Genomic DNA, 13,287 nt, shown 5'->3' with positions numbered 1-13,287 from the left:
CAGTGTTCAGTTCCACATCAGACCTCATCAACACGACTTCAACTAAACTCTGAAACGTCTCAACTCATCAACATGACTTCTACTGATATCTGGCTCTGTGTTTCACTGTGTTTCATCTCTTTCCAAGGAGCAGGTAAACTTTATTTAATTAATGATGCACATTGGCCCTCATTCACAGAGCTATTTGTAGATGTCCTACTACATTTCGTAGATTGTGGTGTATAGTTGTTAAAGTAAAGTCTAACATGTGATTCATGAAAAGGGGTGTAGAAAAGAACATTGATTTGTGTCAGAGCATGTGAGCGGAGCAGAGCTGGAGCGGATAGGTTAACTATTTTTAGCGTAGCGGGGAGCAGGTTTATAAAGAGGTAGGAGCGAACTCAGTGGACCGCCTTGCTTAGAATAAATGCACATCGGTTTGAATTTGCATCATACCTATAAGGTTGGGCGCACTCACAAACATTTTATCTTATACAGTAGGTTTTGCGCAATTATAATGTACTTTGCACAAAGAATGAGGCATTCTAATAACAGCTACACATGATGTATGGCACACACCCCAGAGCAGACGTGAGTTTCAGTGTACCTGACGCCAAAAACCACAGACAAATATATCGATGAATCAGACTCTGCTCGTGGAAACACACATATTTGTATAAATCTGTGCGTACCCAAGCTTAGTGAATTAGGCCCAATATGTCTGTGTTGACATATTGGTGATATTTTTTACTTTTCTATTTCCAGATGGATTTCTCAACTATGATGTTGATGAGTGTGTGTTTAACTCCACTGACCTGAAGGACATACAGTTCATAAGATCATCGTATTACAATAAACTACAGCTTACCAGGTTTGACAGCAGGGTGGGGCAGTATGTTGGCTACACTGAGTTTGGTATCAAGCAGGCAGACTACTTTAATAAACTACCTGGAAAACTGCCTCTGATGAGAGGAGAGGCAGCGAGATACTGCAAACACAACGCTGTGATCAACTACTCCAATATGCTGGATAAGAGAGGTGAGCTGATCTCAGAACAGCACTCAACACTCATCACCTCAGAAACAATAACATGAAATCATAATTAATAATTGCTATTCAGAGATGATTATTGGTGGATTTTTTTTTTTGATAATTTAATGGATAAAAACATGATGATGATGACGTAAAATAGTAAAGGTCTCTGTATTGGATCCTTACAACATTTGAGACCTTCTAGAACTATAATAATAATAATAATAATAATAATAATAATAATAATAATAATAATAATAAGGGTAATAATAATAATAATAATATTAAGAGTTGGAACGGAATTTGTAGCTAAAAGTATGAAGGACTAGTTAGGGGCCAAAAAACGGTCCCACAAATAGTGAAGATAACATTAGTGTGATCGCTTTAGCGATCCCACAATAATAATGTTCTTGTTCCTCCAGTGGAGCCCTATGTGAGAGTGACCTCAGAGACGCCCCATCGCAGCAGACACACTCACATGCTGGTGTGCAGCTCCTACAGCTTCTATCCTAAACAGATCCTGGTGACCTGGCTGAGAGATGAACAACCTATCACCTCTGATGTGTCCTCTACTGATGAGCTGCCTGATGGAGACTGGTACTACCAGTACCACGCCTACCTGGAGTACACACCCAGGTACACACCTAACACACACCTATACATAGAAATACACACCCAGGTACACACCTAACACACACCTATACATAGAAATACACACCCAGGTACACACCTAACACACACCTATACATAGAAATACACACCCAGGTACACACCTAACACACACCTATACATAGAAATACACCCAGGTATACACCTAACACACACATGTACATAGAAATACACACCCAGGCACAGACCTAACACACACCTGTACATAGAAATACACACCCAAGTACACACCTAACACCTAACACACACCTATACATAGAAACACACCCAGGTACACACCTAATACACACTTAAACATAGAAATACACACCCAGGTACACACCTAACACACACCTGTACATAGAAATACTGTAAATGTGTCCTCTGCAGAGAGAGAGAGAGAGAGAGAGAGAGAGAGAGAGAGAGAGAGAGAGAGAGAGAGAGAGAGATAGATTTGATTTTATAGTTGCATATTAATCAGTCATTATTATTTTCCACAAAGTTTCTCAAAACTCCATCTCCAAACGCGCCACACACACACACACACACACACACACACACACACACACACACACACACACACACACACACACACACACACACACACACACACACACACACACACACACACACACACACACACAGCAAATGCTGTTCTGTCATGCTCATTAAACATCAATCCAAGCCTCATTATATCTCACTGCTAACATCATCACATGTCCTTAAACACAGCTTCTTATGGGAAACTCCCCAGACACTAATTTCGCTTCCTCGTTCACTCAGCAGCCAATCAGGATCGTTGTTTTGTGAAACATCACCAGTTGCTAGGGAGAGACATGTTGGTCTGAACAACCTGAGAGACAGAGAGGACTGGTTGCATGGTCGCCGGTTAGAATCCCTGACCAGATGCCTAAAAAATCAGTCAACATGACATAATGTCAAGCAGAGGGTTGTTAAAGTTAGATGCCTAGCTAGAAGCTACAGATAGTAGTACAACTCTTGTATTATTCATTAAGTATTATTCAAGTACATTTAATTCTATTATAATTAGTACAGTTCTGTTAAAGCGGCAAAAAACAAATTATGAATACATGAATATTATTTTATTTTGTCCAATCTGTTTGGTAGAGTCTGTTAATACAATATAACTTATTTATGTGTGTGTGTGTGTGTGTGTGTGTGTGTGTGTGTGTGTGTGTGTGTGTGTGTGTGTGTGTGTGTGTGTGTGTGTGTGTGTGTGTGTGTGTGTGTGTGTGTGTGTGTGTGTGTGTGTGTGTGTGTGTGTGTGTGTGTTACAGATCAGGAGAGAAGATCTCATGCATGGTGGAACACCCCAGCCTGACCGAGCCTATATTTGTGCACTGGGGTCAGTTACTCTACTGTAATCTCTACTGTAGTCTATAATGTAATCTATACTGTAATCTGTTCTAATCTAATGTGATGTGTTGTGAGCGTATAGATGACACTCATTATACAAATATAAAATATAAAAAATAAATATAACAAATATAAAAAATAAATCACTTAAGCCCTGATTCAAAAATAGTGATCATATCATATCATATCATATCATATCATATCATATCATTGTTGTATTATCAGATGACTCCATGCCAGAGTCAGTGAAGAACAAGGTGTTTTAATCTACAGTAATATTATATTATATTATTTATATTGTATTGTATTATCAGATGACTCCATGCCAGAGTCAGTGAAGAACAAGCTGGCCATCGGAGCATCAGGTCTGGTTCTGGGTCTGGTCTTGTTCCTGTCTGGATTCATCTACCTGCAGTGGAAGAAACGAGGTGATTAAAATGTTTAATTAATTAATCTGCTACCAGTGGAAGAAACCAGGTTAGATCTACAGATCTACAGAGATGGATGACTTCACGTCTTATTAGACTGATGTGATGATAGGTTGAGTTTACACCATATTTTGAGAGGGGGGTCCGCGACCAAATACATATCATTTTGGGGGTCCTTTACATGAAAAAAGTTTGAGAACCACTGATAATATAGCAACATACGTTAAAAAACATAAAAACTGTTAGTATTTATAAGACGTTTGTAGAATCCCCAGAAGCAAGTGTTTGAGTTACAAATGTTCACTTTATAAATATATATATATAAAGATTTGCACGAATGCACAAAAAAAACATGATTTTTCAAAAATAATGTAGATCTACAAGCTCATAGCGCAGCACTCGGTGCAGTGCTATGAGCTTGTATATCTGCTATTTTTGAATAGCCAAAATATAAGATAATGGTTAAAGTGGTTAAAATCTAAAATGACGTATGCTTTCCTGGTCTTTAATGGGTTAAACTGCATGCTACACAGGGACTAGAGAGTCACTCGTTGCTAAATAAATTAGAGCTGAATTGTCATATATCATGAAAGCTGTGAAGAACACTCTGCTCTGCTTCATCATTCTGAGGTTCCATGGGTTTCACACAGAACAGTGTTCTCACGCATGTTGAAGTTATGTGTCTAGTCAGGAGTTTTTATACTTCTCTAAAACTGCACAGAACTTAATCACTCATACTTTTACTTTCACTTAAGTATATTTAAAGGCAATTACTTTTGTACTTTTACTCAAGTAACATTTTGACTGAGCTACTTTTACTTGTAGTGGAGTAAATGTGACCATTAGTATCTGTACTTTTACTCAAGTACTTGGGTTGAGTACTTCATCCCCCACTGTGGTTTATTATGATTTAATCTACAAATCTGTCTGTCTGTCTGTCTGTCTGTCTGTCTGTCACTTCTTTATATCACTTCTTCTATCAGGTCGTATCCTGGTGCCGACCAGCAACTTATGGTGAGAATGTTTAGACTCCTCCCACACTTCCACTTCCTCTTCCACACAAACATATGTTTATGAAACGGCTGCTTATTCAATATCACTATTTAAATGAAGACTTTAACAACTGTATACACTTCATTTTCTCCATTCAAAGTCAGACTCTTGAACTAGAAAGTATTCCAGCAGAAACAAAAGACAGTCAAATCCTAACCTAGCAGGAAATGTGAAAGTATCAAAATGTAATGTAGAATGTCTTGATAATCTACTGCATGTAATCCATGAAGCTATTATAATTTATGCAGCCATTGTCTTAGTTACAGCAGCATTGTTGTTGTGAAGCTGTTTGCAAAAAGATCATTATTTATATTTAGCAAAAGAGACGTAAAACCCTCAGTATGACATTATATTGAATGTTCATTTGATCTAATTCCTGCCTGTCAATCTGTCATTCAAAGTCCTTTATTGTAGCTTCTTGTAAATGTCATTCAAACAGTCCTCGCTCATTCATTGGTTGTCCTGCTTGTCTGTCATGTTCTATTAGAGATGGAATTAGTTCAAAACATGTTTTTGCTCATTTTCACCCATAACTATATAGAGCACACATCATAAAATGGTTAAGGCTAGAAAACACATTTATAAAACTGTTCAAACTACTACACACATTTATAACTGTCTAATATCTTTACATTGTTTATAATATTGAAGATGCATATTGTTTTCTGTCATTCTAACTGTAAGCTTGTGTTTTCAGAGATGCAGCTAGTCGTTGCTGCCCCCAGGTGGAGAGAGGAGGATATACACATCTGTTCAATCAACTTTTAAATACATTTAACAGCAGCACAAAGATGACCTTTAGACCCTAACCTTTTAAATACCTTTAACAGCAGCACAAAGATGACCTTTAGACCCTAACCTTTTAAATACCTTTAACAGCAGCACAAAGATGACCTTTAGACCCTAATGAACCTCTTCCACAGATGTGTATTCTAAACAAAAAGCTAACTTGCTCAAATTCTAACCAAAGCTAACAGTAAATCTACTCTGATTTCAGAGCGCTCTGGAGAGTGCATAGTCCTAATTTATTTACAAACAAACATTTTACATTTTGGTCTTTAGAAATACATTCAAATGATCGTTCATCCCACGTATAAACATGATTATAACCTGTTTTGTTCTGTTACATGTATAAGTATGTTGAATAATCTATAACGTAGCAAAGAAGCCACAACCGTTGCATTTTGCAATGACACTTCATCCAACCGTCATTGTTGTCTTGTCTTGTCACTTAATGTTAAGACACATAGAAAACCGTTTAGTCAGTGCTTTGAAATTTCAATCGGCGATGCTCCGAGCTCTCTCTGAATGACCAAGAAAGAGCTCCCTGCATTCCAAAGCTTTCGGAGCGTATTTCCGTTTAGGCATAGTTTTACTGAGGTTAAGATAAGGAATAAGGTTAGGTTTAGACATAGTTTTACTGAGGTTAAGGTTAGGAATAAGGTTAGGTTTAGACATAGTTTTACTGAGTTTATGAATAAGGTTAGGTTTAGACTAAGTTTTACTGAGGTTAAGTTTATGAATAAGGTTAGGTTTAGACATAGTTTTACTGAGGTTAAGTTTAGGAATAAGGTTAGGTTTAAACATAGTTTTACTGAGGTTAAGGTTAGGAATAAGGTTAGGTTTAGACATAGTTTAACTGAGTTTATGAATAAGGTTAGGTTTAGACTAAGTTTTACTGAGGTTAGGTTTAGGAATAAGGATAGGTTTAGGTATACTTTTACTGAGGTTAAGTTTAGGAATAAGGATAGGTTTAGGTATAGGTTACTGAGGTTAAGTTTAGGAATAAGGTTAGGTTTATAGTTTACTAAGGTTAAGGGTTAGGGTTAGGGTGACCCTAACCTGACGTCGCCAGATTTGACCCGAGGCGAGCGTGTTTTGGGGCGAGCGTTCTTGTATTCGTATGGGGGTAGCACCTGGGCTGGTCCCGTGTTGCCAACTGTCGTGAGAGAAATAAGCCAGGCCACCTCCAAAAACAAGCCAAAACCAGCCCAACAATATGGCCAAATATTCATAAAAAAAATATTAGATTGCATTTATCATTATAATTACTATGCATAATAATTTATGTCTTGATTATTTATTATAACATTACACTTGAGCCAGGGCTTGATAAGTAGAGACACCAGACCGATTATGTCACTCAATGTGATTCACACTCCTCCCCAAACCTATGGGGAATTATAGTATATTCATACAATACTTGTTGGCTTGTTAGATTTGCCAAAGAAGCCACTGCGTTTCTAAAACAAGCCCGTAATTCTTTGCCGCAACTCAAAAAACTAAACAAGCCAAAAGTCGTGGTAAATAAGCAGACTTGCCTGACAACACACACACATTATATCAGTGAAAAGATCTGACAAGTGACAACACTTGTACAGAGTTGTACATTATATCGAATCACACAATCAGTGACCATAGACAGAACCATTAGCAGTAAAAAACATCTCAATGTTAGTGGAAGTAAATCAGCCCTGTCTGTGAAAGAGTCTTATCTTTTAATTAACCGTAAACCATTTATATGTAATCATTTATCATGTGTGAGAGTTTAAGAGTTGCATTATAACATGCAATCATTTTATAATAATAATTTAGATGTGATAATGTACAATATGTGAACCAACACAGCAAGGTCATCACACACTTTATAGGAGAGAAAAAAACACAGATTCTGAATCTTCAAATACTCATTCACCTAAAAGCCAGAACTGAAACATCAAATTTAATTATCTATATTATGTCACAGAGATTAACGTTAGGGTTATATATATATATATACACACATGGTGTCTGGACAGAGATAATTGATCACAAAATAAGCAGAATTATTGGGGATATTTTGAATTGATCTAAAGCATAAATATTTGACCTTCCAATCAGTGTGGCAAATTTAAGTGTCATAAATCCACCATTATTCATTTGTTGAATAAATGTTTTTCCAAAGATTTTTCCTCAGCTATTGGGTCAACCTGTGCAGGTGATATCTCATCGATTTAAAACTCTAATTATCAACTTTATAAAACTAAAACAAAAACAAACAAACAACACATTTAAAGTACAAACCTTTCTAAATCTATTTGCTGCATTGGTTCACATATTGTCTGTCGGGTGGAAACCTCATATGTCCAAAACTAAAAACTGTTACTTTTCAGGAAATGTAAAAGAGAACCTTTGTTCCAATGTGGATCCAATTTATATCCCCCCCCCCCCCCCCCCCCCCCCCGTCCCCCGTCCCCCGTCCCACACACCCCCCCACACACCCACACACCCACACACACACACACACACACACACACACACACACACACACACACACACGACACACACACTTTCACTCTCTTCCTTGTTCATATCCCATTCAGACCTGAGGCCGATTCTAAGAACGCCTTCTAAATCCTGACCTATGTTTTCTGAAAAACTTCAAATATTTATTCAAAAAAGACAACAAATGTATGTTGTTATATACTGTATACTATACTGTACAAGAACCCCAAAAGGGGTTCCCGTCCTGAAAGGTATAGTTACAAATAGGGGTTCCCACCCCAAATGGGTTAAATTGCAAAAATAGCCAATCCACAAGCTAAAAACACTTTGCATTGTGTGTGACACATTGTGAGCTTGTAGATCAGCTATTTTTGCAATTCTCTTGTATGACAAATTACGGAAAAACAAAAATATAAAAAGTTGAAACAAAGATATGAGGTTTTCTGCTTGACAGCAATATGCAATGATGAGTGATTTTAAGTTTAGCTGTTAGATTTATGTTTGAATTACTTGGTTTGAATGAATTGTGTCATTATAATTAAAATAATGGGGAAAAACTGTCAAATTGTAATGAAATACATGTAGGTAACACTTTCTATGAAGCCCATGTCTATTATCATTATGAACATACTTGGAATGCATTATGATCTGCTTATAACACTGTATACTTATATTTATAAGCACTCATATATAGTCATAATGTACAACACATTATAAAGCATGTTATACTTACCTATAAGGTCAAGTATAATACTTCATAATGGCTGGTCACTCACTGACTCTTGCTTTTGGCCATGATCAAAGTGTATTATAATTATCATAGTTTTAACACAATATAATAATATTATAATGCATTATTAATCGCTATTATGATGCATTATAGTGTGATTATAGGTCACTAGACGTCTTTTGCTGGGTGTGAAAACATCAATGCGAGGACACATGTTTCTGCTACACTTTCAGGAATGTCTTTACTTTACCTAAAGCCCCAATGAACACTCATAATGATTTATAATTACAAAGGATTTATAGTCACAATAATGCATTGTGAAAATAATGTAATGTATTACAACTAAGAAAGTTATAATTGTTATGATACTAAGTCATTATAAAATGCTTTACTATGAGTGCTTAACAGTAATAATACAGTGTCATGGTAGACATGAGCTCCGTAGAAAGTCTTACCATTATGGTACTTCCATGGATTATTTACTCAATAAATCAATTAACCAATGTGTTCTCATCTAATGGTCATATTTTATACCAATGTGTTCTCATCTAATGGTCATATTTTATACCAATGTGTTCTCATCTAATGGTCATATTTTATACCAATGTGTTCTCATCTAATGGTCATATTTTATACCAATGTGTTCTCATCTACAGTATAATGATCATATTTTAAACGAATAGGGCATAACAGTGGCAGACATTTTGTGGTGCCAAAGATAGAAAACATATATTTTTAGAAATTTCTGAAAATATTTCTATACATTATTTTAAGCCTGGAACCAAGACATCCAGGCTCCTGGTATATTTGTTGTCCAACTTTCTTGCACCAGGTGCTGAGCTCTTGGATAAAAGCATACAATGGCTCTGTCTGTATTTGGCAAGTCTTCATTTCTGTTTATTTCTGCTGGTGTATGTGTGTCACAACTAGTGGACCCACATACAGATACAACACAAAGTCAGAGTTCAAGGGTGTTCATTTAAACAAAGGAGGAATTGTGGAGGTTGTTGGTGTTGGTTGGGAGTGATGAGAGGAGCAGACTGAGGCTGGAGGTATGGAGGGAGAGAGATGGAGGGAGGAAGGAAGGGAGGGAGGGAGACAGACAGGGAGACAGACAGGGAGACAGACCTGATCTGTTTGTCAGTCTCACAGTCACACACACACACACACACACACACACACACACACACACACACACACACACACACACACACACACACACACACACACACACACACACACACACACACACACACACACACACACACACACACACACACACACACACACACACATTCAGAGAGAGAGAGAGAGGGTGGAGTTTGGACTGTAGAGTGGGTGGAGACTGGTTATGTAGGCGCTGTTGTCTGATCTACAAGGTTTAAAGTTTTAAACCAGCTGGAAGCCTGAGGAAAAGCATCTCCAGATAATAATCCATCATCTGTTAGTAATTAATAAGCACCCTGAACTCAGAGGATAGAGGAGGATGTCGGCCAGTAAATTCACATCCCAGCTGTAGAAACCCTGTCTGAAGTATGGACTGTCCAAACGGAGCGAGGAGGAACTATTCAAGGTCTTTAAAAGAGAGATCATGTCATCCAGAAGCTTTCTAACGGAACGGAGAGAGATCTACCAGGAGCGCAGACTGCTGGAGGTTATATTGAATCCTGTCATAAAGTTACACAGAATAGGTATTGTGTTGTTTTTCACTTTATAGTTATTTTTTTCATCTCTTCGATACAGCCACCACTAGCCTTGAAACATGAATGTTATGTCATGACAGTCATGGATTAACTTCAACCTGATGTTTGCACTTTCTCCCTTTACAGTCTGTACATCTACATGAACGTTCAGATTTTAAATATAAAGTGCTTACCTCATGGCTACGGATGTTACAATACTGTATGGGCCCTAAGAAGTACCTGTATCTTCCGTATTGTTCAATAAAAAAGCATTTTAATCCGATCAATGGCCATTTTCTCCACATTTCCTCCATAGGTTTTCAAGAACGTGACCCTATCTCTTGGGAAGTGTATTGCACTCTGATACATTACAACTCTATGAGAAAATGGCCACCGATCGGATTGAAATGCTTTTTATTCAATAATATGGAACATTCGGGTACTTCTGAGGACCCGTACATAATTATAACATCTGTGGTCATGAGGTCAGCACTTTATATTCGAAATATGAACATTAAGGTAGATGCACGACCAAAAGGGGAGAAAGTGCAAACACCGGGTTGAGGTTCATCCATGACTGTTGTGACAGACGACCATCGTGTGATCCATATGGCTAATATAACAACCATCAGATATACAGTTTTGAGAGAAGGTGAAATAGAATGCAATTGATGTTGAAATGAATTAGGGATTAAATATATATATATATATAGGTGGTTAGTTACGATTCTACACTCACTGTAATCCAAAATCATTTCAATCTTATTTCAAGAGTATTGTTTTTTTGTTGATATTCTACTGTTAAGACTGATGATAGATTCTTGTTTTTCCTAGGATCCTAGATTACTATCTCTATGTATTTGATATGTATTTGATGTGTTACCTCGTGTTTACCGTGTTTACTTTAAATCGCTCCGCTAAATGGCTATTGTAGATTATTTCACATGTTTATTGCTTTGTTTTACGTGTGCGAGGACTTGATGAATTGAATGCACTTACAGGACCACAATGGAAACAAGCCCCCAGGGCTTAACATATCATTGTAAAATCGTACCACTGTACTATTTGCAAACTGTTAAATAAAGTATTCAATTCATCAATCAAACTTGTCAGTCTATTAGACAATGTACATAATGACCTCTCTCTCTCAAAAGGACCAGTGAGCAAAGAGAACAGAACAAGGGGAAATAAAGTATAATTGTGAAGAATATGTCTCTGAAAAGTGCAAACGTCTCATTCTTGTTTCAGAGGAGGAACAGAGAGAGAAGGACCAGGTCCACACACTGCTGGAGGAAGCCATGTTGTATCCTGTCATCAAGTTACACAGAATAGGTATGTGCTGCTTAACTGAATCCACATGTAGAGCAGTGCTTCTCAACCTTTTCAACAAAAAAAATCATGTGGGGGTCCCGACCCTGACCACAGGTTGAGAAACACTGATATACAGTATACTCAGACTTTTTGTGTGCACGGTCCCCCAGGCAGTTTAAAACACACGTCCCTGCTTCTTGTGACCAGTGGTATAAAGTAACTAAGTAGATTTACTCAAGTACTGTACTTAAGTACAATTTTGAGGTACTTTTACTTTACTGGAGTATTTCCAGTTTTCAATACTTTTACTTTCACTCCACCACATTTTAGAGCCAAATATTGTGCTTTTACTCCACTATAATTATTTGAAAACTTAAGTCACCAGTTACTTTTCAGATAAATTATTATATTATGAAACATACTGTACATTAACCACTTTAGCCCTTTTTTATACATATCTGATATAGCCGATCTACAAGCTCACAGCGTGTCGCAGCGTCGAGCTTGTAGATCTGCTATTTTCAGAGCGCAACACCTGAGCGCAACCAGACATAAAATGACTTGTCTTTTAGTTCTACTGGATCTATTCTCCACTAGACCCTCACTAACATTTTAGTCTAGTTTGTATTTGTTGACGAAATTGTCAATATATTTAGTCCTAGTTTTAGTCGCCGAACATTTTTTGTCATCGTTTTAGTCGACAAAATCAACACTGCCTCTCATTCTTGTTTCAGAGGAGGAACAGAGAAAGATGGACCAGGACCGCAGACTGCCTGAGGAAGCCATGTTGAATCCTGTCATTAAGTTACACAGAATAGGTATGTGCTGGTTCATTGAATCCACATGTAGAACAGTGCTTCTCAACCTTTTTCAGGCCACGACCAGAGGCGTTGCTAGGTCTCTACTAGGTTGGGGGCCTAGCCCCCCAGGCAACGCGCGCGTGCATGTGTCCCCCCCGCGCGGGTTTTGGGCGGATTTGGGTACTTTTCCCCCCATTTTTTTGTTACTTTATTTCAGTTTTAGGGTTAGGGGTAGAGTTAGGTTAGGGTTATAGATATATAATTCAAAAAAATAAAAAATAAATAAAACACTTTTTTTATTTTATTATTATTATTTTTGTATTGGTGCCGTTAGATAAAAAATTGGTGGCTATAGCCACCGAAGCCCCCGCGTAACGACGCCACTGGCCACAACCCCCCAAATTAATCATATTTGAACAGGGACCCCCCAAAATAAACATATTTGAACCAGGGACCCCCCCACCCTGATAAGCACTTGGAATTGAGGTATTCAATTTAGTTTGACTCGGTTCACCCAGATAAATATTGTGGAAATAGCAGATCTACAAGCTCACAACGCCTCGCAGCTTGTAGATCTGCTATTTTCACCAATTTGTCACCACTGATGTACAGTATACAAAGACTTTTTGTGTGTGCACCCCATGCAGTTTAAAACGTACATGTCAAGGACCAAGTAGCCATGGAGCAAGTTAAGAAAAGAAAGCTTCCTCCCCCCTCGCTCTAGCTCTGCTCCCCTCCCCCATAGTCTTTAACCCGTCTCTCGCTCGCTCTCTCTCTCTCTCTCCTTTCTCTCCTCTCTCTCTCTCTCTGCTCACATGACCAAATTGCTATGGCAACCGCTGAAATGATTTAACTGTTAGGAAGAAAACACCATATTAGGGCTGTCTACTGAAATGTTCTAACCATTAGGGAGGCAATCGAGAGAGAGAGAGAGAGAGAGAGAGACTAGGTATTTTATACCTAGGCTATTTGAAAATAGCCGA

The 13,287-nt window shown here is 37.8% G+C and overlaps 2 protein-coding genes across 8 annotated transcripts in view; both read left to right on the top strand.

The window, feature by feature from the left end:
* LOC311060815 (H-2 class II histocompatibility antigen, E-S beta chain-like) lies at window positions 1-9,018 on the top strand. Of its 6 annotated transcripts, none has more exons than XR_014602318.1 (8): window positions 1-133; window positions 745-1,017; window positions 1,434-1,647; window positions 2,958-3,025; window positions 3,351-3,464; window positions 4,448-4,478; window positions 5,215-5,948; window positions 6,296-9,018. XR_014602318.1 is itself a non-coding variant. In XM_084079155.1 (7 exons), coding segments are annotated over exons 1-7 (762 nt in total). In that variant the 5' UTR covers window positions 1-72; the 3' UTR covers window positions 5,216-9,018. The 6 variants fall into 6 exon arrangements, 1 of the variants encoding a protein (XP_083935281.1); XR_014602319.1 differs by having other exon boundaries at window positions 5,215-5,965; window positions 6,050-9,018; XR_014602320.1 differs by having other exon boundaries at window positions 5,215-6,094; window positions 6,313-9,018.
* A 1,035-nt stretch (window positions 9,019-10,053) lies between these two features.
* The window catches only part of LOC311060807 (uncharacterized protein), a 9,602-nt gene continuing 6,368 nt past the window's right edge, over window positions 10,054-13,287 (top strand). The window contains exons 1-3 of one of the 2 annotated variants that reach the window (XM_084079147.1): window positions 10,054-10,202; window positions 11,442-11,467; window positions 12,265-12,322. In XM_084079147.1, the coding sequence (XP_083935273.1) occupies window positions 10,103-10,202; window positions 11,442-11,467; window positions 12,265-12,322 (184 nt within the window). In that variant the 5' untranslated portion in view covers window positions 10,054-10,102. Of the gene's footprint in view, window positions 10,203-11,441; window positions 11,526-12,238; window positions 12,323-13,287 lie in introns of both variants that reach the window. The other variant, XM_084079146.1, reaches the window with a different exon arrangement.

This window comes from Gymnoscopelus microlampas (genome assembly GCF_963454915.1).
Source record: "Gymnoscopelus microlampas genome assembly, chromosome: 14".
In the NCBI taxonomy this organism is placed as follows: domain Eukaryota; kingdom Metazoa; phylum Chordata; class Actinopteri; order Myctophiformes; family Myctophidae; genus Gymnoscopelus; species Gymnoscopelus microlampas.
The sequence above is the reverse complement of the archived record's forward strand: the minus strand, read 5'-3'. Positions and strand labels throughout refer to the sequence as shown.